Genomic DNA, 26,567 nt, shown 5'->3' on the forward strand with positions numbered 1-26,567 from the left:
TTAAATTTATAACATTTTTCACCGGGTATAGAGACGATCACAGCGTTTATCGTCAGGGTGATTTTTACATGTAATGTTTTAGTAAAATGATTGATGTACAAATATTTAGTTTTTTAAATATTTTTCATAACAAATATTGTTTTCTCTCGGAATATGTAATAAAAGAGTTACTGTCTTTTGCTTTGATAAATGTGTGGTTGAATTTTGAAATCTAATATAAACTTCGGCCGTTGGTCTCAGTGAACATCAGTTTTTCAAAAGTCAATAAAACAACATATTTACAAGATCTTACAACACCAAAAGACAGTAAATGTACATATCCACTGTTATTATAATATCGTATTGACAAAACAAAGAGCACTTTATACAATAAGTGAACATAAGATGAAATAATATATTTTGGAATTTGTTATGAAAAAAATAAAAGAGAAGGGTCTTAATACCCCCTAGAGCATGTGAAACAATGTGCAAATGGCAAAAAAAAATACGGTCTCCCTTTTGAGAGGCGTCTAGTTAAATGTAAATACGTGTTATTTCTTCACAATCGAAATTGTTTTGTTGTTTTGCACGTAATGAATGTGCATCTGTGATCATATGTGGAGCGAACCCCATTTTTATACCAACCGTAATCTTGATTAACAGTGATTATAAAATATTTAACAGAAGAGCTGAAAACAAACGTCATAAACAGTTACTATAGTCAGAAACATATTACATATGTCTCTGCTATAGTCAATAAAATCGAACTTCACAACGTCCACTTGAAGTTTTTTTTTGTCAGCCCATCTGATGAGGGGGGGATCCCACTAACATGTTTAACCCCGCCACATTATTTATGTATGTACCTGTCCCAAGTCAGGAGCCTGTAATTCAGTGGTTGTCGTTTGTTTATGTGTTATATATTTGTTTTTCGTTCATTTTTTTTTACATAAATAAGGCCGTTAGTTTTCTCGTTTGAATTGTTTTACATTGTCTTATCGGGGCCTTTTATGACTATGTATGCGGTAAGGGCTTTGCTTATTGTTGAAGACCGTAAGGTGACCTATAGTAGTTAATGTTTGTGTCATTTTGTCTTTTGTGGATAGTTGTCTCATAGGCAATCATACCACATTTTTTTTTTTTTATTCACTGATATTTAAAGTGGGGCATGTTTAAGATCATAAATTTAAGTTCATCGTCTATTTCTTCAGTATTTTTCATACTAGGTGGGATGAAATCGCAGACCATTATTCAGCGGTATTTTAATTCTTTTCATAAGTTTTTGGTGCCGGGTGCCTTTTAGAATGTGGGCGAATTGGTGAAAAAGTGGGGCGAATCGTTGTGGGGCGAGTAAACATAGTATACAAAAAGGATCAGAAAGTTGGTTTCTCTCCCCCGAATTTTATAGTGTTCTATAACTACCGTAGTCCAAATAATTATGACGTCTGGCAAGGGCTTAGGCTATTTTAATTTTTTTTGAGACGACTTCCTACAACGTAGGAAGGCGTCCCAGTAAAAAAAATAAAATAGCCGTCCCAGACGTCATAATTATTTGGACTATAACTACAGATGCTCTTTGCTCGGTGAAATCTAAATGTATTTCATCTTCAAAAGACGACATGTCACTGTCTTTGTACTATATTTGTGCTAATTTATGTTTTAAATATGTTAACACAAGCTTGTACTGTAAGTGTTACTCAGGTCAATCTTCCGTTTTTTGCCCCGAATCCTGGTGGGGTTGTCTCGGACTCTCCTTGACACATTCCCCGTTGATAATCTTTGGACTTCTATTCTGTATTTCTGGAGATTATTTAAATGAATTGCCGTTTACTATATAGAAGGCAGAACAGAGACCAGGACCATGAGGGGCGGATCCAGCTATTTAAAAAGGGGGGTGGGGTTTCAACCACATGTCCCCATTCAACATGTTCAAATCAGGCATTGATCGTCGAAAAGGGGGTTCCAACCCCAAGAACCCCCTCCCCTGAATCTGCCACTGTAAACATATTGCAGTTAAGTACAATTTCCAACATCCAATGGATTTAGTGTAAAGAGGTAATAAACAGTGACAAAGAAAAACATGACCTTGTGCAATGCCACAATACTGAGCAAAATACAGGTATGAACAGATTGTAGATCTATGAATGTATATATGTTTACAACAATAATATTTAGTCTCCTTTTAATTTACTGATAACAAAATCAATATTATACCAATAAGACATTATTCAATGATCTAATCATTGTCTTGAATTGATAACCTTTTTTCTCTAATTCTTTGTAAATTTACCCCTTTCTGCACCCATTGTATAAAAAGAATTTAATCAACATGTGGTTTGTTTGATCTTAGAACTTCATTGGTTAACATGGTTAAAATCCAATTATGACATGTAGGACGTCGAAATTTCTTGCTTTCCTCTGAAATTCCTATTGTGATGTCATGAAAAAAGGCAACCATGCCTGATGACGTCACAAAGAAAGAACACATCTTTTTGTAGATCATTCGAAAACAAGGAATAAGTTTACCTGCATAATGTTAGAAAATCATTAGAGAAACAGATTCCACCACCATTGGCACAAAATCTCGTATTACCTCGCGTTTTAAATTTGAAAATTTAACTGTCTCGAGTGTTTAAATATCGTATTACACTCGATGCAGTGGTAGAATCTATATATACATGTAATATATAACAGTGTTAAAAGTATTTTTTTTTAAAGAATAATGTTTTCTTATCATGTCAATAAAAATAATGTTATTTTGATTTATAACACATATATATTTTAAATTTCAGATCAGTCTCTTCCTAATTTACAAACACATGTACAGCATATAACATGTATATCAGAATGTACAGACGATATAAAGAAAATACAGGTACATTTTATATTGACAATTTAAATTTTAAAGAAAACCACTCACTAATTTGTCATCGTGAAATATGATCATGATGTACTGTTTTCAAAAACATAATTCTCCATTAAAATGTGCATGTCTTAATGCTTCTCAAATTAAGAAATAACTATTTAAGCACATCTGCTAGGCCAAGTATTCATTATGATTATTTTTTTTATGAAAATCAGTCTTTTTTTTTTTTTAAAGATTGAGCTAAAGTGTTAATTTCAGGACTGTACGGCAAAGTTGTGTATTGCTACCTCAGATCTACAGATATAAGTCAAATGACTGAAACTCACCCTTATATTAGAGTTTTTGCCTTTAAAAGATGATTTTAAGCTAATTTCTTAGTTTGATTTACCAAAAATCTGTAATGGATAGAAACATATGATGGAAATTTAAACATATATACAAGTATCAATATTCTATGGATATGTAAAACTATGCTATCATTATTTTACTCATAGTTGAAGGCTGTACAGTGACATATAGCCTTTAATTGCTGTGTCATTTAGTCTCTTGTAGAAGTTTATTTCATTGGCAATCATACCACAACTTCTTATTTTTATTATATTGATGAAAGATGTAATAGAAATAACAGGTGAGCAAATTCAGGCTCATGTGATCTGACATCCTGTTATTTATTTTCATGAGTAGGCATTAACAGTAAACTGATTAAATTAGCCATTTACAATATGATTTTAGGTGAATTTTGGGACATCAGTATTAAAGCTTAATAAAAAGAAATTCAAAGGAACAACTTTGTTTGGTCTCATGATAAATGATACAAAGAAACTGCTGAAGTTCTGGCTCGACACTGGAGAATTCTTAAAAGACAGGTTATTATAATTATTATTATTTTGATATATATATAATCTCTTAAAATAAATAGTTGTGCGCACCATTCTTTGACAATGAAGAAGTTGACTCCTAATTTTTAGTCTTTTAACAAGAAACAAATTATAAGGGCTTCAAGCATCCATCTGTGCTTCCAAGTTCATGTTACAAATCATGTCTTGTCTGTAACACTGCAACTGCTAACCAGAACACAATTAAAGTTGCTATGCTATTCTAGATTTAATAGATTACCATATCCAGCTGTGGCATCCAGTGTAGAATTTTCAAAAAAGCGATCATGCTCATGTTGACTGCTTAAACAAACTCAATTTATCTTTCAAATCTTATGTTGGAAAAAATAAAGTCTGTCAAATCATAATATGTCAGAAAAAATAAAGTCTATCAAGTTTTATGTTAGAAACAATAAAGTCTGTCAAATCTAATATCAGAAACATAATATTTAAGGCTTTGTTTATTTAAAAAGGGCGATGCTTATAATTTTTTTTGGTCGAATTGTGTTTATCTTTATTAGTAAAGCATGTATTAAAAACCAGAGGTTCATTGCTTATGACTTTTGCCTAACATGCTTATAGTATTCGTCTAAATAGTAGCCCAACAATGTTAGATCTGTAAATTAGTGGAGGCCAATTTTTGTTCTTCCCTGGCTGGGATTCCAATTCATGCTACTGAGATACCGTGGCACCAAACTGCGATGGTCTATGCCTAGTGGTCTAGACCACTTGACCACTTAAGCTTGACAAAAATGAACCATTTGGTGGAAGGGTGTTACTTTTCCTTGTCATTTACATCTGGTAACCAAAAGCTTGATTTTTGCACTTTAAAAGGCTGAACATGCATGATATATTCATATTCAATATGAATATTCTCATTTTGTCTATTAAACCATCAAATTGTTCAAAAAATGTTTTCCATAGTTTCCTACTGGTTTCACTGTTTCGCAGTTATCAATGTTTTTGGTGTATTTCAGCCTTATTTGTTTCCTATATATGTCTGGGTGTGTTTTAGGGAAAGATATGTTCAAGAATCCTCTTCTAGTGGTGAGCAATCAGAAGGAGAGGATGAGTATTACAATGAGCCGGTCCAGAACATTGATAACCTTTCAAATGAAGACAACCCCTTTGTTACACAACTGTCACAAATTTTACCAGAAAGAGCTATCAGTATAAAACATTTGGAAGTTCAACATGCTGTAGACAATTTTTCTCAAGAATCAAAAAAAAAGGATGAAAGCTTAACTGATGAGTCCACAAGGTTGAACAGAAGACAGTTAATGAAAAGTATTAGTTTAAAGGCAATTGGGCTCAAATTCCTAGACATATTTAATTTAAAAGATCCACCAGAAAGGTTCAAAGTCAGAGAAGCTGATGAAAACTTTGTTGAAAAAATAGCGAAAGTAATGGTTGAAAAAAATTCTGTAAGTGTTGATAATGCTCCAAATATAATTGGCCTTATTGACATAAATAAGGTTGATTATAAAGAAGAAAACTTTTCTAAATATGAGGTATATATAGTGGATGGGAACCACAGTATTAAAGCACAAAAAGAGGCATACATACAGACAAAAGACGAACTGTTCAGGCATCGTGGAGTTTTCGTATACTGTGGTTTAACAGAAAATGAAGCAATTCTGCTTGGAATCAGCAGAAATGAGGATACTGAATCGTTTGTGAAGTTCTCTGATTTTCAGAAGGTTGATGTATTAAGGCGTCGATTGTATTCCATGACAGGTACACCAGCCCACGCTGATCCACCTACAGTTCCTAAAGAATTTAAGGATGTATTTATCACTCTACTTAACTTGCAAAGTGTAAGTAACAGTTAATTGCATCTATATAGATCTTTTAAAAGTTGAAGTAAGAAATGTGAATGGATCTGGTTTATTTGCATGGAGAAAATCTTTATGCTCTATTTGACAAAACAAAGTTGATGGGGAAGTGTTAACAATTGAAGTAATCTGCCTTATAAGAAATCAAAAAAATTGTCTAAAATCAAGCCAAATCAAATCAAAGTTTTAAACTTTAAACATAAAACAACTCAATGCATGCAATACTACATACAGGTAAGACAAATATGATATCTCTGTCATCAGATTTTCAATCAAAAACAACACCAATTCAAACAAGTATCACAAGTTGAAATTTTTGTAGGTTACAATTTATGTCCAGAACATATTTTAGAAAGCATGAGTCGATAATTTATATTACTATTTAAAATTACATGTAACCTAGTCAGTAAACAATTTATGTTTATATTATAAGATTTAGCATTTAACTGTATGAAAACACTCACCAATATTTAAATTCTGAAGTGCCTTCTCCATGCATGAATTTACGAAACTGCCATGAGAAAAAATTATATACATGTATGTAATCATTTGTAATTAACTACAATGACTGTTCTGTATTTTCACAGAAAAAAGAAGTAGACAACAAAAGCATGCTGAGGTTCCTTGCAACTGGACTTTCCTATCAATGCTATGAACTGTATAAGAATATATGCTCAAAAAGCACTGGAAAGGTTCAGGCATCAAAATTTGATGGAATAAAGGGTTTGAAGAAAGAAGATGCATTATTTTGTCTCATCAATCTCTCAAGTAGCAACCTTCAAAGAAAAGATTGGCAGAAATTTAACTACTTGTGTCAAAGCAAGCAATCAAAGCCAAAAAAGGTATTTTTTAAAACTTTATAATGTAGTAAGATGCAGCATAGTTTATGCATAACAAATTATTTCAGTAAACCTGTACATGCAGTCTACATTTCTAGGGTAAAAAGGACAGGATTAGGATTAATACAATAATTGGAACAAATCTGTCATCATCTGAAACAAAAATTCAATAACAGTCAATTAACTCTTGAGGGCATCCATACAATTTACAACAGAATAATTCTAACTTCACCATTTTGAACTCAGTTAAATAGTGCAGCAACTCATGATAGGAAAAACAAGCCCTGGAATATTTTATCAACTAGGAGATATATGCTCCATATGCATGCTGGAATGTTTTCTACGTAAGTAAAGGCCTGTACCAAGTCAGGATTATGACATTTTTATGTGTTTGAGCTTTTGATTTTGCCATTTAATTGGGGACTTTCTGTTTTGAATTTTCCTGGGAGCTCAGTATTTTTGTGATTTTACTTTTTGCTACATAGAAAAGGAAAGTTTGCAATTGAATTGAGTATGATCTATTGGTGTGTATATTGTTAATGACCCCTAAACCTGAAATAGAATACTAACAACAGATTAAAATTATGTTAAACATTTAATTTTTATTAGTTTATGTCTGTAATTTTTTCAGTTGAGGAAAGATGTAACACTAAATATAAAGTTCCAAACAAAGTGTACTCAGGGTTTTGTTGGACAGAAACAACTTGCAGGGAATTACACCTGGTTTCATTTCACTGATTGTAATAACAAGCAGATTCGCTTAACTGATAAAGAAATGGAAAGGCTGGTGTTTTGTAAGTTCTTTCTTTATTTTTTAAAATATTTGTTTTTGTTTTTTAATGATAAGTAGTTTTAAACACTTTCCAAATGCTACTGATTTTCTGGACAAAACTTTGGCAATTAAGTCCTTTAATATGGTACAATTTTTCAATCCAAAATCAGGCGAACTCCAAATATGTCTCCTTTTTTGCATATTCATTGAAAAAAAAAAAATCAAAAGTTTTGTATTTTTTTTCTATAAGAATGGTTTGTTGAATAATACTTTTCTTCAATTTAAATACACAACACGTGCAGTGTAAAAGATCTGATTTTGTCCACTGTATTTATACATGCTACTGGTTGCTGCAAGACAATCAAATGATTGGCCATTCAAATTTTATTCTAGTGTTAGTACTGCTTTTTTTGTACTTCCTGTGTTATCTCTTCTGCTGCATGTCATTATTTCTTTATAATAAAAATTGAAATATAAATCTCTGACCTAAAACATTGGCATATAGATCTATGACATAGAGCATTGGCATATAGATCTATGACATAGAGCATTGGCATATAGATCTATGGCATAGAGCACTGGCATATAGATCTATGACATAGAGCATTGGCATATATATCTATGACATAGAGCATTGGCATATAGATCTATGACATAGAGCATTGGCATATAGATCTGTGTCATAAAGAAATATTGACATATTTAGAACTATAGCCTTCAGCATTGACATATTGATCTATGGCATCTTTTAACAGTTAATTGGAATTGATTGATTATCATTATCTTATTTTTTTCAGCATCAAAAGACAAGAGGCTTCCTATTTCTTCAACTCCAAATTTGGATGGTAAGTTTTATTATTATTTTAAATCATCTTTTTCTTCTTACAATTCCATATTAACCCTAAAAACTGATATAATACTGATGTCTGTATTTTTGTTCAGCTAAGATTTAGGGAAAGACAAGAGAATAATGATTATTTGATAGATCTTTTATATTTACCATTGTTCCTCTGTTAGTCTGTCCGTCCCAAAAGTTATTTCAGTTCTTTAACTTTTAAGTTTCCTTCAACCAAATGCAGACAAAGTTTATGTTCCATTGTAAATACTAAATTGCAGAGTTTGCTGTAATTATAAGTGGGAGCATGGAAACATTTTTATTTAATTTTTAATTTTGAGTATATGAACAATAAGTAATTAAAAGAAATGTAATGTGCTTTTCAGATGAACAAGATTTTTTGGATAGATTCTCATCTCAAAGAAGCAGTGGTAAATTTTGTGATTAGAATAGATAACAAGCAACCAGAGTAAGGGTTATAGCAATAAACAGAAGAAAAAAAAACACCAGTTTTTGTAGATGGCATCCAATGAAATTCACTGGATTACAGGCTCTTGAATTCCTGAGAGGCACTTAAACAATGTGACAGGGTTTAACATGTTTGTAAGCACTTGACACCCTCCTAACTTGGTGTAACGTTGAAAGGATAGAACAAACTCATTAACAATCAGTTGAAAAGAATCACATCAGTATTCAAAAAAGTTTGTTCTCATTGCTACCTAATTATATGTAAAATTGATCTCTATTGGGAGGATTCACTTTCTTAACAGAATAATATGTTAACTGTTCATTGAATATTAAAGAAATAGAGAGATTTGAACACACCAAAATTGTTGATTGGAGAAATGTGCCATATCATATATTGCTGCTAAATGATTAATCTCATTAATTAAAATGAAATCCTTAGTAATTTAAAAGTTTGTTTGCATATCTTTTTACTTGTTATTTTAAAAACATAGTTTTTTTTCTTTTCTTCAGACCTTGATTCACATGATTCAACAGATCAATTTTTGACAGGAGCAGAATGTGGTAAGTTTTGTCTCACTTACAATAAATGTCACTGAAGTCAAACTATGACATGCTGATATTGTTATCTGTCGTTGGCTTTTCAACAGTTGTGAAAATTTGCAGTAAGTCAATTTAAGGAGTATATCACTAAATGTAAGTCAATATATGATATGCATTTTTCTTGGGTTCGCATATATTATTTCCCTGTAGATGCCATCCCAAGTTGTAATACATTGTACTTCTAAAATTTACTTTGAAACTTTTGAACAGTATATTTATAAAATAAAGAAGATGTGGTATGATGGCTAATGAGACAATTCTCCTCAAGAAACCAAATGACACAGAAATTAACAGCTATATGTCACTGTACAGCCTTCAACAATGAGCAAACCGTATATCGTATAATAAGCTATAAAAAAAAATCACAAAATTACAAATGTAAAATAATCAAAACTAGAATACTAACTGCCTAATTAATGTAAAAAACATGGAACAGAATGTGGTGGGGTTTAATATGTTAGTCCGATCCCATTCCTCCCCCTAACCGGGGACAGTGGTGTAACAGTGCAACATAAAAATGAACTATAAAAATGATTTGTCAGTTGGTGGTTATGTTCCAGATCATATGAGTATGTGGACCGTACGCCTACGGTCCAGACCGTATACATATACTCATACGGTCTAGTAAGAGATGACCATACATGTTATTTGATCATATGGATATCATTGAAACAATCTTTATTTTTAGTTTTACAAATTTGTTTTGATAATTTATTACAATTAGATAGATAAAATGAACAAACAAACAATTTAAATTAGGTATTTGTTTAATTGTATCCTATTTTGGTACGATCGCCCAAGGTGACACAATTCAAGTAACGTAATATTTTTAGCATTTTCATGTATCCAGTTCAGTCATGTTCTTTTGCATTTGCATTTTTGGTAAAGTTGCTAAATATTCTAAAACGCTTTATGTTTACTTCCGAGATCTTCAATTCATAATGCAATTAATGTATTACTGATCGCCATGCTTAATACAAGATATTAACATATTTAATTAACGTGAATTAAAAAATAGTTAAAATACAAATTTTTTGTTTCAATTACAATTGAACTTTAATATTAATTTGATAGTTAAGTTACGTTGATCTGCTATATGCATTTGTATCTAATAAACTTGACCAACTTTTTAATATTAGTCAGACCGTATGAGTATTTTGAAAAAGTACGCATACGGTCCAAATACTCATACGGTCTGGAACAGTTATAGACATGTTTATATACTGAAATATGTTCTATTTTAGCAGCTACAACTTCGTTTCCGGGAACTACAAGTTTTTCATCTAATGGTATGTAAGACAATATACTATTTTCATATTACCGACTTGTGACTGGTTTATATTATTGTTCGACAGGTTACCTACGACATCCAAGTACTGGGTCAATTAAGATAAAAGTAAAGAAGTAACATCAAACATTAAATCTGTACAATTCTTAGGGGAAATATACTGCTTTATATTCTCTTTACACGACAAACTCATTGGTAAATAGTAAAATTTCCCCTCAAACCACACCAATTAAATATTTGATGTAACTTCTTAACCTTGCTCTTAATCGACTGAGTACAAGGATGTCGTAGGTTATAAACAGTAATCAAGGACAACTTTTTGTTTTAATGTTTTAATGTTTTAATATTTATATACTGTTATTGTGTATTCTACCTGTACTCCTCTTTACACCCTTCAGAATTTTTTTTTCAGTATTAACACATTTCAAAACAGTTTGCAATTTTTTTAAGTCTGCTATTTTATATTTCACTCCTTTTTTTCAACATGCCTGGCCACGTAAATTGAAATACTTCATGAAGAAAACTGTTTTGTTCCAGGAAAGCCTTCTATTTTTCGTGCCCAGTATATTAGCATTAATTTAGAGTTCCCAATATCAAATATAATCTTTTTGTCTGTGATCAAGTTTACATGCATGTTTGAAATGTTCTAATTTTTAAATTTTCAAATATTAAAAACAGAGTAACAATTTCTTTTTTGATAAATGGGATTTTAAAACCCTATATTTTATTTTTACTTAGTCATCACTTTTTAGGAACACTTTATTTTTAGTGATTATGATAATTGTCGCATCTGAAACAAAGTTAGTAAGATAAGAACTGCTTCTCATTAAGTACAGTTATTGTATATAAAGTTGAATTAATTAATTTAAAAGGTTGTGAGCTCTGTTTTTCTCTCTCTTTCTATAGGAGTCTATTGTTGTATTTTGAAGAAAAAAGACTTTCAATTAATGCGAAATTTTCAGTTATAGTTTTTTGCTTAAGTAAGCTTGAAAGGAACTTCTTCTGAAAGATCGATGTTATTATCTATAGTTGTATTACTACCAGTACATAGCAGTACACTATTCCAGGCCCTGCCCTTAGGTCATTGTAAAGTTTTCTGTCTTATAGTCATTTTGATAACAGTAACTTTAGATACATCAATGATTTTTTTTTGAATTTGCATGACTATTAGTACACATCAGATTGAAGATTATTTCAAGGCCATGCCATCAATTGAAGGTTCTTGTTAAGTGACTTTGAATTAAGTATAAATTTTCAGTGTCAAGTTTTCTGCTTTAGTCAGTTTGACAGGATCTTCTTGTGAAAGATCAATGATACTTTGTATAAAGTTACATGTCTGTCAGAAAATATCAGTTTTGCAATTTTTTTAGAGGCCCTGCTGCTTTTGAATGTTAAGTTTTCTTGTTAAGTCAGTTTGATAGGAACTACTGATAAAATAAATGATATTTTGCATAGTTTTATGTGGTACATCTATTACTATGCATAGGCAGATCCATTACTGGATCATGACTGGAGCCCCCCTTCCTTTTTAGGTCAGTCAGCAGGCCCCCTTACACAAATTTCTGGATCTGCCACTGCTATCAGTACATATCAAAATGATGACTATTTTATGGCTCTGTCCTTAGTCATGGTACAGTGATTTTAATTAATAAGTAGTGATGCTGTCCATCAAATTTGCTGTATCTAAAACTCTGCAGACAGACAAGATGCAATGTTATTATTATTTTTTATGGAGAAACATTTCCTTATGACAGGCTTACAATATTATCCCTATTATTATACACAGTTCTGTAATTGCAGGTAGCAAAAGTTCCCTGGGTATATCATTTTCAATGAAACTAAGTGGTAAGTTTTGTAAAATTATTCTTGCAAGATTCACTTTTAAAAATATTACAGTTACACAACCATGGCTTTCTTTTCAATTGTGTGTAAAAAGTAAAATCACAAAAATACTGAACTGAGAGGAAGATCAATTCGGAAAGTCCATAATCACATGGCAAAATCAAATATAGTCAAACCTGATTAAATCGGACCCTGAATAAACCGGTTTCCTGTCCATTCTGGCCCGAAAATGAAAGTCCCATATTTTTCCATTCAAACTCTTTGTGAAAATACCCTATGTAAACCGGACCCTGTGTATTCCGAATTCCGGTCTAATTATGAAGTCCCAATACTTTTAATTACATTAATTATTACCTGTCAATACCGGTTTGTCTAATTAATTTCAATGATCGATATGCAATCAAAACATATTTGATAATCAATTAATCAGGTGTCAAACTGTGAACCTACAATCGTATAGTAGTGAGCTGTATTATTAATTAAAACATTATAAACGTGTCAATTAAAAGACACACCGAATATATCTCGGATTGAACTTCCGTTTTAACTTGGATAAACAAATTAAAATCGCGGAGTATAAAAAAATGGTGATTTCGAAATCCTGGGTTCCCTGTTGTGAACCGCTAAACAAATGACCTTGATAATGAAAAACACCCGGATGACAACAATCAATGGATATTGTACACTGTACGACAACGTTTCGAAAGTGATGAAATTACGTTTGATAATATTCTGGCTTTTTAATCAGCCATTTCAACATTTCAAATTATTGATCATGGGAATAAATCGAAACTCTTGTCTTACAATCCAAACAACGCGAGCATTATGATGCAAATGCAAACAATGAAAAACGAAGTGAAAGTATTTTAATTTATCAGATATAATTTACAATCAGAGAGAACTTTTACTTGCAAAATGTCGGACGTCACAAGTCATTATCTTTTGGTCAAAACGGAAACCTGAATAAACCAGCTCACTGTCCAAACCGGCCCTTTTTCATAGTCCCGTAGCCGGCCGGTTTATACAGGTTTTACTGTAACAAAACGCATCAAAAGCGAATGGACAAGAACTGTCATATTCCTGACTTGGTACAGACATTTTTAAATGGAGAAAATCGTGGATTAAACCTGGTTTTAAAGTGCTACCCCTCACTTTGATGACAGTCTCATCAAATTCCGTTATATTTACAATGATGCGTTAACTAAACAGACACACAATCAATAAAATAGTCAAAATATGGGTACAGCAGTCATCCTCATGTAACCATTTTAAACTGAACAATTTAACAGAACACAAAAACATCTATCTACAAACACATTCATTGATTTGCATGTCTGATGCAGAAAATTTCATACGTCACATATGTTTGTCTTCAATGTACATACAAACAATTTTAAAATTTCACATATGCAATGTTAGCATACAGGGTTAAAAAATCAAAAGTATGCAAGAATAAAGTTTCAGAAATCGACCAAGATTTAAAATAGTCCAAAAGTTATATAGAACTTATAAGAATCCACAAATAGTTAATTCCACTACGCGATTGAAGTGAAAATACTTTTAACACATAAAAACTTACTTGACATGTTTTGAAATATTTTTGATTTCTTTTATTAGTCAAGTTTTCTGGGAACCACTTATGTCAAGATTTTAGTACGCAGTTGTTATACTCCTGCTTTAAAAAAGTTAAGGGATACATTTTGTTTTCAATTTGTTTTTCCCTCTCTCTGTCTGTCGGTCATTCCCATGAATATTTTTTCCTTGAATTTTCTAAGGAACTGCTTTACAACTGCAAGGATTTCTGAAATTTGGTTGATATGAGTCAGCTTTACCGTGTGCTGCGTTTTCAAATTTATCACTCAACAACTTCCTGTTCACTGAACACTTACATATTTTTACACTATTAAGATTTTCCAGTAGCTCACAGTTTCACTTGTTTTAACTTTGGGTTATCTCATCTTCACTGAGATGAAATGGCATATTGCACTTTTGGTCATGGTTCATTGACTTTAAATATTTTGCAGAAGTATTGCTACATTAGTTTCAACATTTGGATTACTTTTAATGTCATATCAACATTTATAACTATTTATTTGGAAAACTTGGTATTACCACACTTTTCTCTTGAATAAGTAAGTGTTGTGTATAGATGCCTAGAAGTAAAACATACTATGGAAGGCTACTCTTTTCTACATTGTAAATGAATAATTTGAAATGACAGTTTCATAAATGTTCACCTATAAACTTGAATGATATTGTTCAAGGGTTTTTACATCACATGGCTGATTCAGATGCTGTTTTAAGAGCAGAATCAGGAATGTCCTTAATTGAAGAGGAAGAAGTGGAGGCAAAGCCAGAACAGTTGATCAGTTATACTGATGTGTTGTTGTGTCCAGAAACACAAACTGCAGCAGAGCCATACTTTAGTACAGATGCATGGCAGCTTGTTTTAAATACTCTCAAAGTATTAGAAGGTAATCAGTCTGAATATCTATAATATGGCATTGACACATTCCCTTGGAACTGATTTTTCAAATGATATAAAAGGTTTAATCTAAATGGTTGAAAATATATTGAAAGGTACAGAAAGGTAGTAAAAAAACCACCATAAAGCAAAGAACATAGGAAAAAAATTCAAAATAATATCAACCAAGATATTAAACAGACCTATGTTTCTGGGATCTCCTTTACTTAAGCATGTTTAGCTCTTGAGAATATCATGTCACATGTGAAAAGGAAGCATTGATTTTCATAGGAAAAACATTTAATAGCAAATATCAGAGCATGATGCAGATATTCACAGTTTCAAAACTTATTTGAATGACTAGTTTTTTTTTTAAATGATTTTATACTATAGTGTTAATTTTAAAAAGAACCTTCAATTAGATTATTTTCATTACTTTTTTATGTTTTAGATATGTATATTGTTAACACTCAGAAGAAATATGATATGATTTCTCCATCTCGGACAAGAAAAGGCAAAGCTTTAATAGGATCAGCTAAAGGTTGGTCATTAAAAAAATCATTTTGAAAAGAAATATAAATATAAGGACATGATGTGTTATAGTCAATGAGACAACCATTCAGAAAAGCCCATTAAACAAGTTTTTAACAAACAGACCATTGTACGGTCTTCAACAATAATACAATAAGAAAAACCTTTGCCTTCTTGAGTATTCAAAGTATAAGAGACCTCAACAATAAAAATATTGGTATTCTATTTGTCAAGAACCAAAAAAAAACCTTTTTATCAAATCAGTGACATGACTATAAAAACAACCATACGAGTTATCTCATTCTGATTAGATATAGCATGTTCTGAAGGGCTATTTTGCCAATGAAAAAAGAAAGATATTTTTCGTTTGTAACCCTGCTGATATTTCTGCTTAATAACACATAACTTTAATACAGATGGGAAAGTGAAACAATTGCTATTGATTTCAATTGTTCTTTCTCTTCAAGGCATTACTAAAAAAAAGTCACAATTAATAAAGCAAGCTATTGATTAAGCATCATTGTGAAGTGGGAAAAGAAGTATAATTTGAGCAAATATCATGGTTGAGATAGTGAACCATGATTTAGCATGTTACTAAGACAATTAGTATATTCTAATTCCATTTAAAGAATGTCATTGTGTTTGAAATATGACCAAGCTTTGGCTTTGTCTGAATCCGTGAACCAGTTTTGATGGTCAACAATAGTTATTATATATGATATAAATTGCAAATTCATGTATGATTCTTGTTAACAACATTTGTAGCATTAAAAAAAAATATTTAAAAATTTCACTTTGTAAACTTTATTAATTCAGGATCAAACAGTTTATAAATTTATTGTAGGAAGAATATTTAAAAAGTGTTTAAAAAAGAAATCAGTCCAGATTGATTCAGGTAATTAATTCTTTCAAGAAGAAAAAAAAGGAAAATTCAAATACTTAACTGTCCTTTGTTGGTTGAAAGGTCATTTTGGGTATTGCCATTTATTTGGTGTCAATCATATGTAATTAAAAACCTGCTCTTGAGAGCCTCAAGTTTTATATATTGTTGATTTTACGTTTTTGATTTATGAGAATTTATTCATAAAAATTTGATAGAATTCTGATTAAAACTTAAAAATGCTTTGAGGGATTTCCATGAAACTTTAGTGAGCGGTGGTGTAGTGGTGAGTGCATCGGACTACTATCACAAAGTTTCCTGGTTCAATTCCCAGTTGGGATGAAAATTTCAGGACTTGAATTGTCAGCTCTCCCTTGACACCATTCGCGAGTATAGTCTTGAGGAAAAGATGATAGTCCGTTGGAAGGGGACAATAGATGGCTGACCGGTGTTAAGAGAGAGCCATAGCTCTTGCATGTAAAAGACACTCTTGGAGATTTCGAAAAAGAGCAGCACTCGTACCCGCAAAGTGGAAAGAAATTAATATAAGTTGCAAAACTTGATTCCCAATCCACTATAAATAAAAATGTGTAAACTTAACTTTGGTGAGTTGTTTAATTGCATTCCCTTTTCTTATTTGAAATTTTGTTGATTTTATGTTTAAAAGGAGTATTGGGATTTTATTCATAAAATAGGAGGGATTTTCAAGTTTTCTAACTCTTATTCAAAACACTTTGAGCAGGTTTCCTGGTGACTTGATTACATGTATAACCACCCTTTTTATGCCCCACCTATGATAGTATAGGGGCATTATGTTTTCTGGTCTGTGCATCCGTTAGTCCGTTTGTCTGTGGGTCCGTTTGTTCAGGTTAAAGTTTTTTGGTCAAGGTAGTTTTTGATGAAGCTGAAGTCCAATCAACTTGAAACTTAGTACATACATGACATTTGTTCCCTATAGTATAATCTTTCTAATTTTAATGCCAAATTAGATTATTACCAAATTTCACGGTCCATGTAACATGCAAAATGATAGTGCGAGTGGGGCATTCATGTACTTTGGACACATTCTTGTTTCAATATAAATTTCTGAAATGAAATGGATACCACTGTGTTTTCATGTCTCACAATTTACCATGTTGGGTGCTTAAGTCTATTTAAGCAGTGCTCAAAGTATTTTTAGCGGATTATTTCATTAAAGCATAATGACAATGAAGAGCTGAAAGGGTGGTGAGGTGTATATCATGCCCTCATGGCCCAGCTCTTTGATAATTGTATCTGACAGACATCCACTGCCTGTTTGCAGATACTTTGAATATTTCAGTTTGATGTTTGAACTTCAATGTTTTTATTACTTATTTCTCCAGAACAGCGAAATAAAACCCATTCATCTAGTTCGAGCGCATTTTCATGTTGTCAACTACTTTGAATAATGAGTGGGTTATGCTTAGTAAAATATGGGATAAAGTTTTGCTTTCTAAATTTCTAGCAATATATTTACACAGTCAGTATTGTACACAAAAGCGCACCATGAATGAGCATAGTATTTGATAAAACCAATACTTTTCAAAAGGATCAACAAGTCATTAGCAGGTCATGTGTTTAATTTGTTGGTGGATAAGGTTAATTTTATCTTACTTGTGTTAGAATATTTGGGTCACAATGAGCTACAGTTATTAGATGTGCTAGCTAAGTCAAGTTACATCTGAAGTAATTGGTGATAAGATACTTATTTTTAGAATATATTGTATTACAATTGAGCCCCTAATGTAATGGTGTGACTAGTCAGATTCTTCAGCACAGTCGCATTTAACCCTTAATAATTGATTACTTTATAGGAAAAAGAAATGTATATTCCTTCACAAGTGAAGACAGTTCTCCACTAAAAGCAATGGAAGGTGAGTGAGTAAAAAAATATTATATTCAAATTAACTTTATTTTAGAAAAATCAATATTTAGCTCACCTTACTCATAGGGACAATGTAAGTTGAAACTATGACGTATTCTTATATCCATTTTAATGGCTGTCCTTAAGACCAAAGAATTGTTAAACCATTTGGAAACCTGAAGCTTAATTTTTTTCTGTAGTTGTCTTAATAATTTATAGGTAATGAAGATTAAAGTTATGACCTATTTGTAGGAAAAACAGAAAAAAATTCCTCAACAAGTGACAGATCTCCATTAAAAGCAACAGATGGTAGGTATATTTTCTTATTTCAGTATGTATATATACAGTGTTATGTTGTTCTAGATAACTATGTGTCCAGCCTACTTCAAAGAAAAGGAATTATATAAGGCATGTCAGATACTAGATTGAAGTTTAGTTTATAGAACAAAGTGATCCTAGACATGCTTTATTGGCTTCGTTGTCAACAGTTATATGGATCTGCTTACCCTTCCAGAGCACATGAGATCACCCTCAGTTTTTGGTGGGGTTTGTGTTGCTAAGCTTAGTTTTCAATGTTGTGTCTTGTGTACTATTGTTTGTCTTTTTGTAATTTTTGTTTTTAACCATAGCATTGTCAGTTTATTTTCAATTTATGAGTTTGACTGTCCCTCTGGAATCTTTCGCCCCTCTTTAAGGTTCAATCTGTGGTTACAGTCTTTTGAGAAATCAAACATTGTGTCAAACCTTCTTGAAATTTTATGAAATTTGAAAAGAAGGTTGTTTATGACCAACTGACAGTATTCAGAGCAAAGTTTTGAAAATAAAATATATAGTATACTGTCTGTATACATGTGTTTGAAGGACTTTATTGGATAATGATTTTTGTAGGGAGAAGAAATTTGAATATTTTACCAAGTGCGGAAAGTTCTCCAGTAAAACCAACATATGGTGAGTATGAATTTTAACTAGACATTTTTAACATCTGGATTAAATCAATGTGACAATTTTTTTTCTGGGCTTTTAATGAAAATACATAGAAACCATATATTTTCAGTATCAGGGTAAGATTAACTGTTTTTTGACACCTTCATTGTCTACTTTTCACCTTTTTTATGTTTCGTTTCAACTAATACCACTTGTAATTAAGAATGTAAAGACCTATATAAGTCTCTGAACAATTGGTTAAGATTGTTATTTTATTCAAAGTAAAATTGAGAATGGAAATAGGAAATGTGTCAAACAGACAAAACATGACCGAAGAGCAGAAAACAGCCAAAGGCCACAATTGATCTTCAATACAGCTGGGCCCTAAACATAAATGTGAACTAGTCTAGTGATAACTGATGTCAATCTAAACTCTGAAATATATTAATGAACTAAACTTAAAAATCAATCAAGATGACAAAGGCCAGAGGCTTCTAACTTAGGACAGGTGAAAAAATGGGATTGGTTAAACATGTTATTTTGAGATATCCCCTATGCCTCTTGCCAATACAGAAAATACAAACACACAGCATTATGCACAGTGAAAGAAATATAGGTAACAAAAGAAACTAAAAAAAATGACAATGGTACATAAATTAACAAAGTAATACTAGCATTTACTGACAGGCCAGCTCAAAACTTGGATTAAACTGACTGAAAGTTAATGTCTTCATCATATGAATATCAATCTCAATTCCTCCTGTTAGTGATTAAGTATCATTACAGAAGTACATAACCCTGTCTCTTGCAATGACCCCATTAGTGAATCAATATTAAAGCTAAAATTTGCCATCTTTAATAACATGAAAACAGAATCGTAAATATATCCCTTTTTTAATAGGTCTTTTTAAAGATTTTGAGTTGAAAGCTGACATTTTTTGCGTTTGTAAATAATTTAACCGTATTGGATTTGAAACACTAGAAAGTATAGGAAGTCTGCATGCTGATTTCTATTTATGAATGATGACCTTGTACTGATGATAAGATTTAGTAAATGTTTTGACTAGTTTATGATATCTAAAATCCTTGTGTAATTATTTTTCAGCAATACATAGATTTCTATCGCTAAAATCTAGTACATTGTTACATACACAAGCGAAATTGTAAAAGTTGAAATATAAACACCATATGATGGTGAAAAGGAATGTCATCATCTAAAAAAAGATAATTAACCATATGCAATTTTTACTTTTTCAGATTTAAATGATGCTATAGATGTGTGCCCAATTTTAGAAAAGACCAGTGAAATTACTGGAGACGGTGAAAAGATAAGTGAAACTACTGGACAAGGTGAAAAGATTAGTGAAACTACTGGACAAGGTGAAAAGATTAGTGAAACTACTGGACAAAATGAAAAGATAAGTGAAACTACTGGACAAGGTGAAAAGATTAGTGAAACTACTGGACATGGTGAAAAGATTAGTGAAACTACTGGACATGGTGAAAAGATTAGTGAAACTACTAGACAAAATGAAAAGATTAGTGAAACTACTGGACAAGGTGAAAAGATTAGTGAAACTACTGGACAAGGTGAAAAGATTAGTGAAACTACTGGACAAAATGAAAAAAATAGTGAAACTACTGGACAAGGCGAAAAGATTAGTGAAACTACTGGACAATGTGAAAAGATTAGTGAAATAACTGGAGATAGTGAAAAGATAGGTGAAACTTCTGGACAAGGTGGAAAGATTGGTGAAACTACTGAAAATGGTAAATATTCTGAAGTTTTTAGCTCACCTGGCCTGAAGGGCCAAGTGAGCTTATGCCATCACTTGGCGTCCGTAGTCGTCCGTCGTCGTCCGTCGTCTGTTGTCTGTTGTCTGTGGTCGTAAATTATTTCAAGAATCTTCTCCTCTGAAACTACTAGGCCAAATACTTCCAAACTTTTAATTGAATTTTCCTTAGGGTATCTAGTTTATTAATTGTATCTGAAGTTTTGATCTATCAACAAACATGGTCGCCATTGCCAAAAATAGAACATGGGGGTCAAATGCAGGTTTTGGCTTATATCTTAAAAATAAAAGCATTTAGAGCAAACTGGACAGGGGTAAAAATGTTTGTTAGGTCAATTTCTATCAGCCCTGAAATTTTCAGATGAATCAAACAACCCATTGTTGGGTTGCTGCCACTTAATTGGTAATTTTAAGAAAATTTTGCAGTTTTTGGTTATTATCTTGAATATTATTATAGATAAAGATAAACTGTAAACAGCAAAAATGATCAGCAAAGTAAGATCTACAAATAAGTTAATTTGACCAAAATTGTCAATTGACCCCTTAAGGGGTTTTTGTCCTTTAATGACAATTTTTCACAATTTGTTCATCATATTTTCTCACTTTAAAAAATCTTCTCCTCTAAAACTAATCAACCAAATTCAACCAAACTTCAACTGAATGATCAATAGGGTGTATAAAAAAAAGTTTGTGTTTTATTTTCTATTTCGTCAAAAAACTTGGCCATCATGGCTAAAAATAGAACACAGGGTAAAATGCAGTTTTTGGCTTACATCTCAAAAACTTCAGCATTTAGTGCAAATAAGACAAGAAGTTAAAGTATTTATTAGGTCAAGGTCTACCTGTCCTGAAATTTTTAGCTGAATTGGGTAACTGGTTTTTCAGGTATAATGCCCCTGAATTGATGATTTTAAAGAACTTTTGCAGTTTTTGGTTATTATCTTGAATATTATTATAGATACAGATAAACTTTAAACAGCAAAAATGTTAAGCAAAGTAAGATCTACAAATAAGTCAATTTGACCAAAATTGTCAATTGACTCCTTAAGGAGTTATTGCCCTTTAAAGACTTTTTTCACAATTTGTTCATCATGTTGACTTACTTTAAAAAATCTTCTCCTTTGAAACTGCTGTATAAATTTCAGCCAAACTTAGGCTAAATGAGTTTCAGAGTATTTAGTATAAATTTTATATTTCATTTCCTTGTATGTCAAGAAACATAGCTCCTATGGCTAAAATAGAACATAGGAGAACATGATATTTTTTTTGCTTTTGAAGAAAATAGGACGATTCAAAGAACATTTAAATAAATTGAAAAGCCAAAATAATCATTGATGAGAGATTTAACCAAAAAAATTAAGGTGAGCGATTCAGGCTCTTGAGAGCCCTTGTTACAATATCAAATCAGTCAAAGGTTGTATTGGTGACTGTGGCTTCTCTACCAATTTTTGAGATTGCCACCATATACTTAAAATTGGAAGATTGTGTAAGGCTGAAGGTTTTATAATATCTCTTAGTATATAATACAATAGACCCAATAGAGATTGTTTGCATCTCACTGATATTTACTTTACCATAGGGCAGATGTTTTATGAATGTGGTAGTTTAGTTTCCTTATGCAACAATCTTTCTCAGTTGCTTTGCTGCTATTTTGATAGTTATTTTTGAAATGAATGATAACTGATAAAACAGATTTAAGGTGTGTGAAAACAAATTTCAGTTTCATAATGCAAAATTTAAAGAAGTTGAAATAATGACAAAATTGAGAATGGAAATTGGGAATGTGTAAAAAAGCAATAATCCAACCAAAGAGCAGAAACATCTGAAGACCCCGTTTGGGTCTTCAACACAGAGAGAAAATCCAACACCTTTAGCTGGCAACTAATAAAAAATGTGTACTAGTGCAGTGAAAATTGACGCCACACTATTATTATCCAAAACATATAAAAGAACTAAACAAATTAGTGTCCCAGGTAAGGTGAGGATTGGGATTCCCCTAACAAGGTATTAGGGGAATAGAAAATTGTTGTACCCTGAGATAAATCTGAGGGTAATAGTTGTATCTGAGAGGACAATAAACTTATTTTTCTACAAATATCAATTCAGTAAGACTTTTATTATACTGAAAGAAACAACATACACAAAATAATGCCAGGGACTGAAGGGCATAGTTGACCATAATTCATTTATACAAATGTAAGAGACAGCAGACACATTGTGATGACACCTTGTCTATCTCTTCTAAGGTATTGGAATGCTGTCTGTTTTTTTAAGGTAATCAGAAATAATCTTTTGTCAGTTTGAATGACTGAATTTGTGTTTTTGTCATCCTTATGCAGATCAAAGTGAAAGATCCAAAATATATTTTATATGCCTTGGACAATATATTTGTTTCATTAAAACAAGTTGTTGTTTTGAACTGTACTTGGATAATCTAAGCATAAGTTGATCTGAATATTATGATATAGTTTCCAAGTATTTACAAAGTAAGAAAAGTTATCTGTTCCTGATATGTCATGTGATTTAAGCAATATAAAAGTTTTTTTGCTAATATAATAAATTTATCTTTTTAGGAAGAAAACGAACAAGTTGTTCTTCAAAAAATGAAAAAGTGGATGCAACAGAATCAAAGAAGTGCACAGTAAGACTGACTGATATTGGTACTATTAAAAACTTGAAAACATATGTTGATAAGACAGAGAAAAAAAGAAAAAGAAGAAAGATATGTCTAAAGAACTTGTAAAATAATATATGTAATATGTTAAGTTTTAAATAAGTTCATCTGATATGAAACAACAAATTCAGGATACTTTGTGTCATATTTCAAATAAGTTGAATGGATGTCTACTTTTATGATAAAACTATGATATTTCAAAAAGTTGTTAATATTTTTTTGTCTAATTTATGAAAATCAGTAATAGAATAAGGAAAAAAGTGTTAATATATTAAAATATAACAAAATCCCTTCGAAGAAAATCTTGACCTTTAGCTTAGTCATGCAGTTCTATGACAGCAAAACTTGTTTTATGTACAAGTAGCAACTTAAATATAAGTATGACCAAATGCTAGGCAAATAATAGAAATCAGGAAAGAGAACACATTGTTGTGTATTAATTCTGTGGAACTTGCGATTATTTATCTAAAGTTTTTCAATAGTGTTAATGTATGTCATGTCTGCAAATTTTCTACACTAATATTTTTAATGTTAAATTTTTTTTCCATCAAGTAAATGAGTCTGCAATACAAACAAAAGAGTGTATTGCACAGTTCTTTCCATTAAGGTCATGTGTATTCATTTATGCACAAAAAAGTCATAACTATAAGTATTGTTTTTATCACTGTGTAATATTTACCCTCCTATATCTAGTATATTGGCCAAGAAACTTGAGAAAAAAGTTCAAATTCTGTAAAGTTTTGCTAAAGCCCGATCTTTTCAGCAAGAAATTATTATTATATATATAAAGAAGTTCAAGTCAAATATGAACTTGATTTTTTACATTATACTATATATAGATATAATACTTTTACTTAATCATGCTGCTCGGATATACAAGTTGTCCAATTATTGAATTGAATAAAAGACAAATATTGGTGTGTAACGATCTTCATACTGTTAGCGTTCAGCCAGGATGAAGCGGTTATGCTCCAATTGGATTGAGTTATTATAGTTATAAAAAAAGGAAGTGCATTCTAGATTCATTGATAGAGATGGAATCTCACAGTTAATTTTTGTTATGATTCGAGGATAATGATAGATAAATAAAGTCTATCTTGTGACTTTAATATTTTATTGTTCTTGTTTGCTTAAACAATCTTCTTAAACAATATGTTAAGTTTTTTTTTAATAAATTGTGTGTCTTTATTTATTCTGTTACATTATCAGCTTTTTTGTGAACCTTCAGAATTTGTGGATAATCTTGTGCAACATAAATGTAAAAATATTCATGCATCATGCATCTTTAATTTTCTTTTTCTTTGCATAATATGTACCATAATGTATATAGAGATAATCTTTTTACCTAATCATTCTGCTCGGATATACAAGTTGTCAAATTATTGAATTGAATAAAAGACAAATATTGGTGTGTAACGATCTTCATACTGTTAGCGTTCAGCCAGGATGAAGAGGTTATGCTCCAAATCGTCTCTTGTTGATTATTGATTAACCCTTAAGGGTAAAGACCAAATGTTTGGACATTCAAAGAGTGTTTTGAAAACAATATCCACATGATTGTCTGAAGGTTTGCTATGGTGTAGAAGCATCTTGAAAACATATCTGCTTTTATCCTTTTTCCTTTTTGGGGTGGGTAAGAATATAATTCTTAATAGGGAACTATAATTAAATAGTTGGGAAAAAAGGAAAAAGGATATCGCAATTCTATCATGAATAAGCTAATTCTTCATTTAAACTTTGGTCATGATGGTGAACCCAGTGTGGTTACCATTGCGCCCCAGGCCAAAGTTAATTTAGCACTAAAAAGGAGTGAGTTTTTATTAGATGTTGTTAATAATTATATGCAAATGCAAAATGAAAATGATATTGTAGAAATAGAAATTATTTTATCAGAGTATAATCACAATTTTACATTAGGCTTTTTATTTAAACAATTATTAAATGACAATAATGAAGTAAAAAGATGTAGAGAGGGCAAAACAGGTCATCTTGTTCCACTGATTGAAAAGTTCAAACTTGAAACAGACTTTGTTAAACTGCTTCTGCCACGAAAAATCAGAGCAAAAAATGCTGTTGCCATTCATTCACTTTATATCAAACCAATGTATCGTTCTGTCATTAATGAGTTTTATTTACTTAATTTACATGGAGTAAATTCACAGGGACATATAAGTGCAGAAGATTTTATGAGGTTATTGCACGAACTTAAAACCTGTCATGCTCATTATTTGGTGCACATTTTACCAGTTTGCATTTGTTTGAGATGCACTGAATATAGACATGAAAGACTTAATCAACTTTCAGAATGTACCTATGCAACACCTTACCATGGTCCTATTACAAATAGCCCTTTCCGTAATTTACCAGTAGGACAACAACAATTAACAGGTGGCAGACCTGGATAATGTTATTCTGTTATTCCATAGTATTACATCTTTCACATTGTTATTTGTTTATTATGCTAATAAATGATTAGTACACAATTGAATATTATTTGTTTTTATTTTAATCATATATTAGTTACTAGTAGTTGTTGATTTATTCATAGACGAAACATACTGAAAAATAATAAGCAGAAAAAAAAAGATTTGAAGAGGCCATATTTTGAATGAACATTCAAAATATTGTAGCATTTAAGGTCTCAAGGTCTATTGATTATTTAATATTTCATGGGAATGTGTTTTTTAATTTTTTAATAAATTTCCAAATATAGGCAACCAATGTTCAACAGTCATAATTTGATAAAAAGAAAACAAATCAAGGCTGCAAACAAAAACTGTTGGGGTATTTTAAAGTTTCTCAAAGTAACAGTTTTATTTCTTATTTTCCTCCTTACAAAGTCATTAACCATAGACATGGAATAACTTCTATGTTTAGGTAATTAGTTTTCATGATTGCCAATGTTCTACCATAATGTTCTAGCCAAAGACACAAGGATATGAATATTACAGTATAGTCTTCATCATGAAAAAACTCTTTGATTGTATTTAAAGCAACAGTAGTATACCGCTGTTCAATAGTCATTAATCTAATCAAACAATAAAACAAATTTGGGTTACAAACCAAAACAGAACAATCAATTATAAGATGAAAACAACATCAAAAGCACTGAACTACAACGAAAACAAACGCCAAGTTGAACATACCTGAAGCTGTATAGTCAGGAATAGCATTTAGCCTCCCAAACAGTTCAAAGAGATTATTCAAAAGCAGAGAT

The 26,567-nt window shown here is 31.2% G+C and overlaps 1 protein-coding gene across 5 annotated transcripts; it reads left to right on the top strand.

Annotated features, from left to right (window-relative positions):
• The first annotated feature begins 1,431 nt into the window (after window positions 1–1,431).
• Window positions 1,432–25,838, top strand: LOC134699405 (uncharacterized). Of its 5 annotated transcripts, none has more exons than XM_063561009.1 (19): window positions 1,432–1,575; window positions 2,772–2,854; window positions 3,578–3,711; window positions 4,736–5,537; window positions 6,143–6,397; window positions 7,026–7,188; window positions 7,964–8,011; window positions 8,388–8,432; window positions 8,980–9,030; window positions 10,314–10,358; window positions 12,158–12,202; window positions 14,464–14,673; window positions 15,115–15,204; window positions 16,039–16,089; window positions 17,910–17,969; window positions 18,212–18,268; window positions 18,848–18,907; window positions 20,141–20,653; window positions 23,250–25,838. In XM_063561009.1, the coding sequence occupies exons 3-19, from the start codon at window positions 3,647–3,649 to the stop codon at window positions 23,417–23,419; spliced, it is 2,730 nt and encodes a 909-aa protein (XP_063417079.1). In that variant the 5' UTR covers window positions 1,432–1,575; window positions 2,772–2,854; window positions 3,578–3,646; the 3' UTR covers window positions 23,420–25,838. The 5 variants fall into 5 exon arrangements, with proteins under 5 accessions (XP_063417079.1, XP_063417075.1, XP_063417077.1 ...); XM_063561005.1 differs by having other exon boundaries at window positions 1,540–1,665; XM_063561007.1 differs by having other exon boundaries at window positions 1,540–1,665; window positions 14,491–14,673.
• The last annotated feature ends 729 nt before the right edge of the window (window positions 25,839–26,567 follow it).

Source organism: Mytilus trossulus, unplaced genomic scaffold, assembly GCF_036588685.1.
Source record: "Mytilus trossulus isolate FHL-02 unplaced genomic scaffold, PNRI_Mtr1.1.1.hap1 h1tg000062l___fragment_2___debris__unscaffolded, whole genome shotgun sequence".
NCBI lineage: Eukaryota > Metazoa > Mollusca > Bivalvia > Mytilida > Mytilidae > Mytilus > Mytilus trossulus.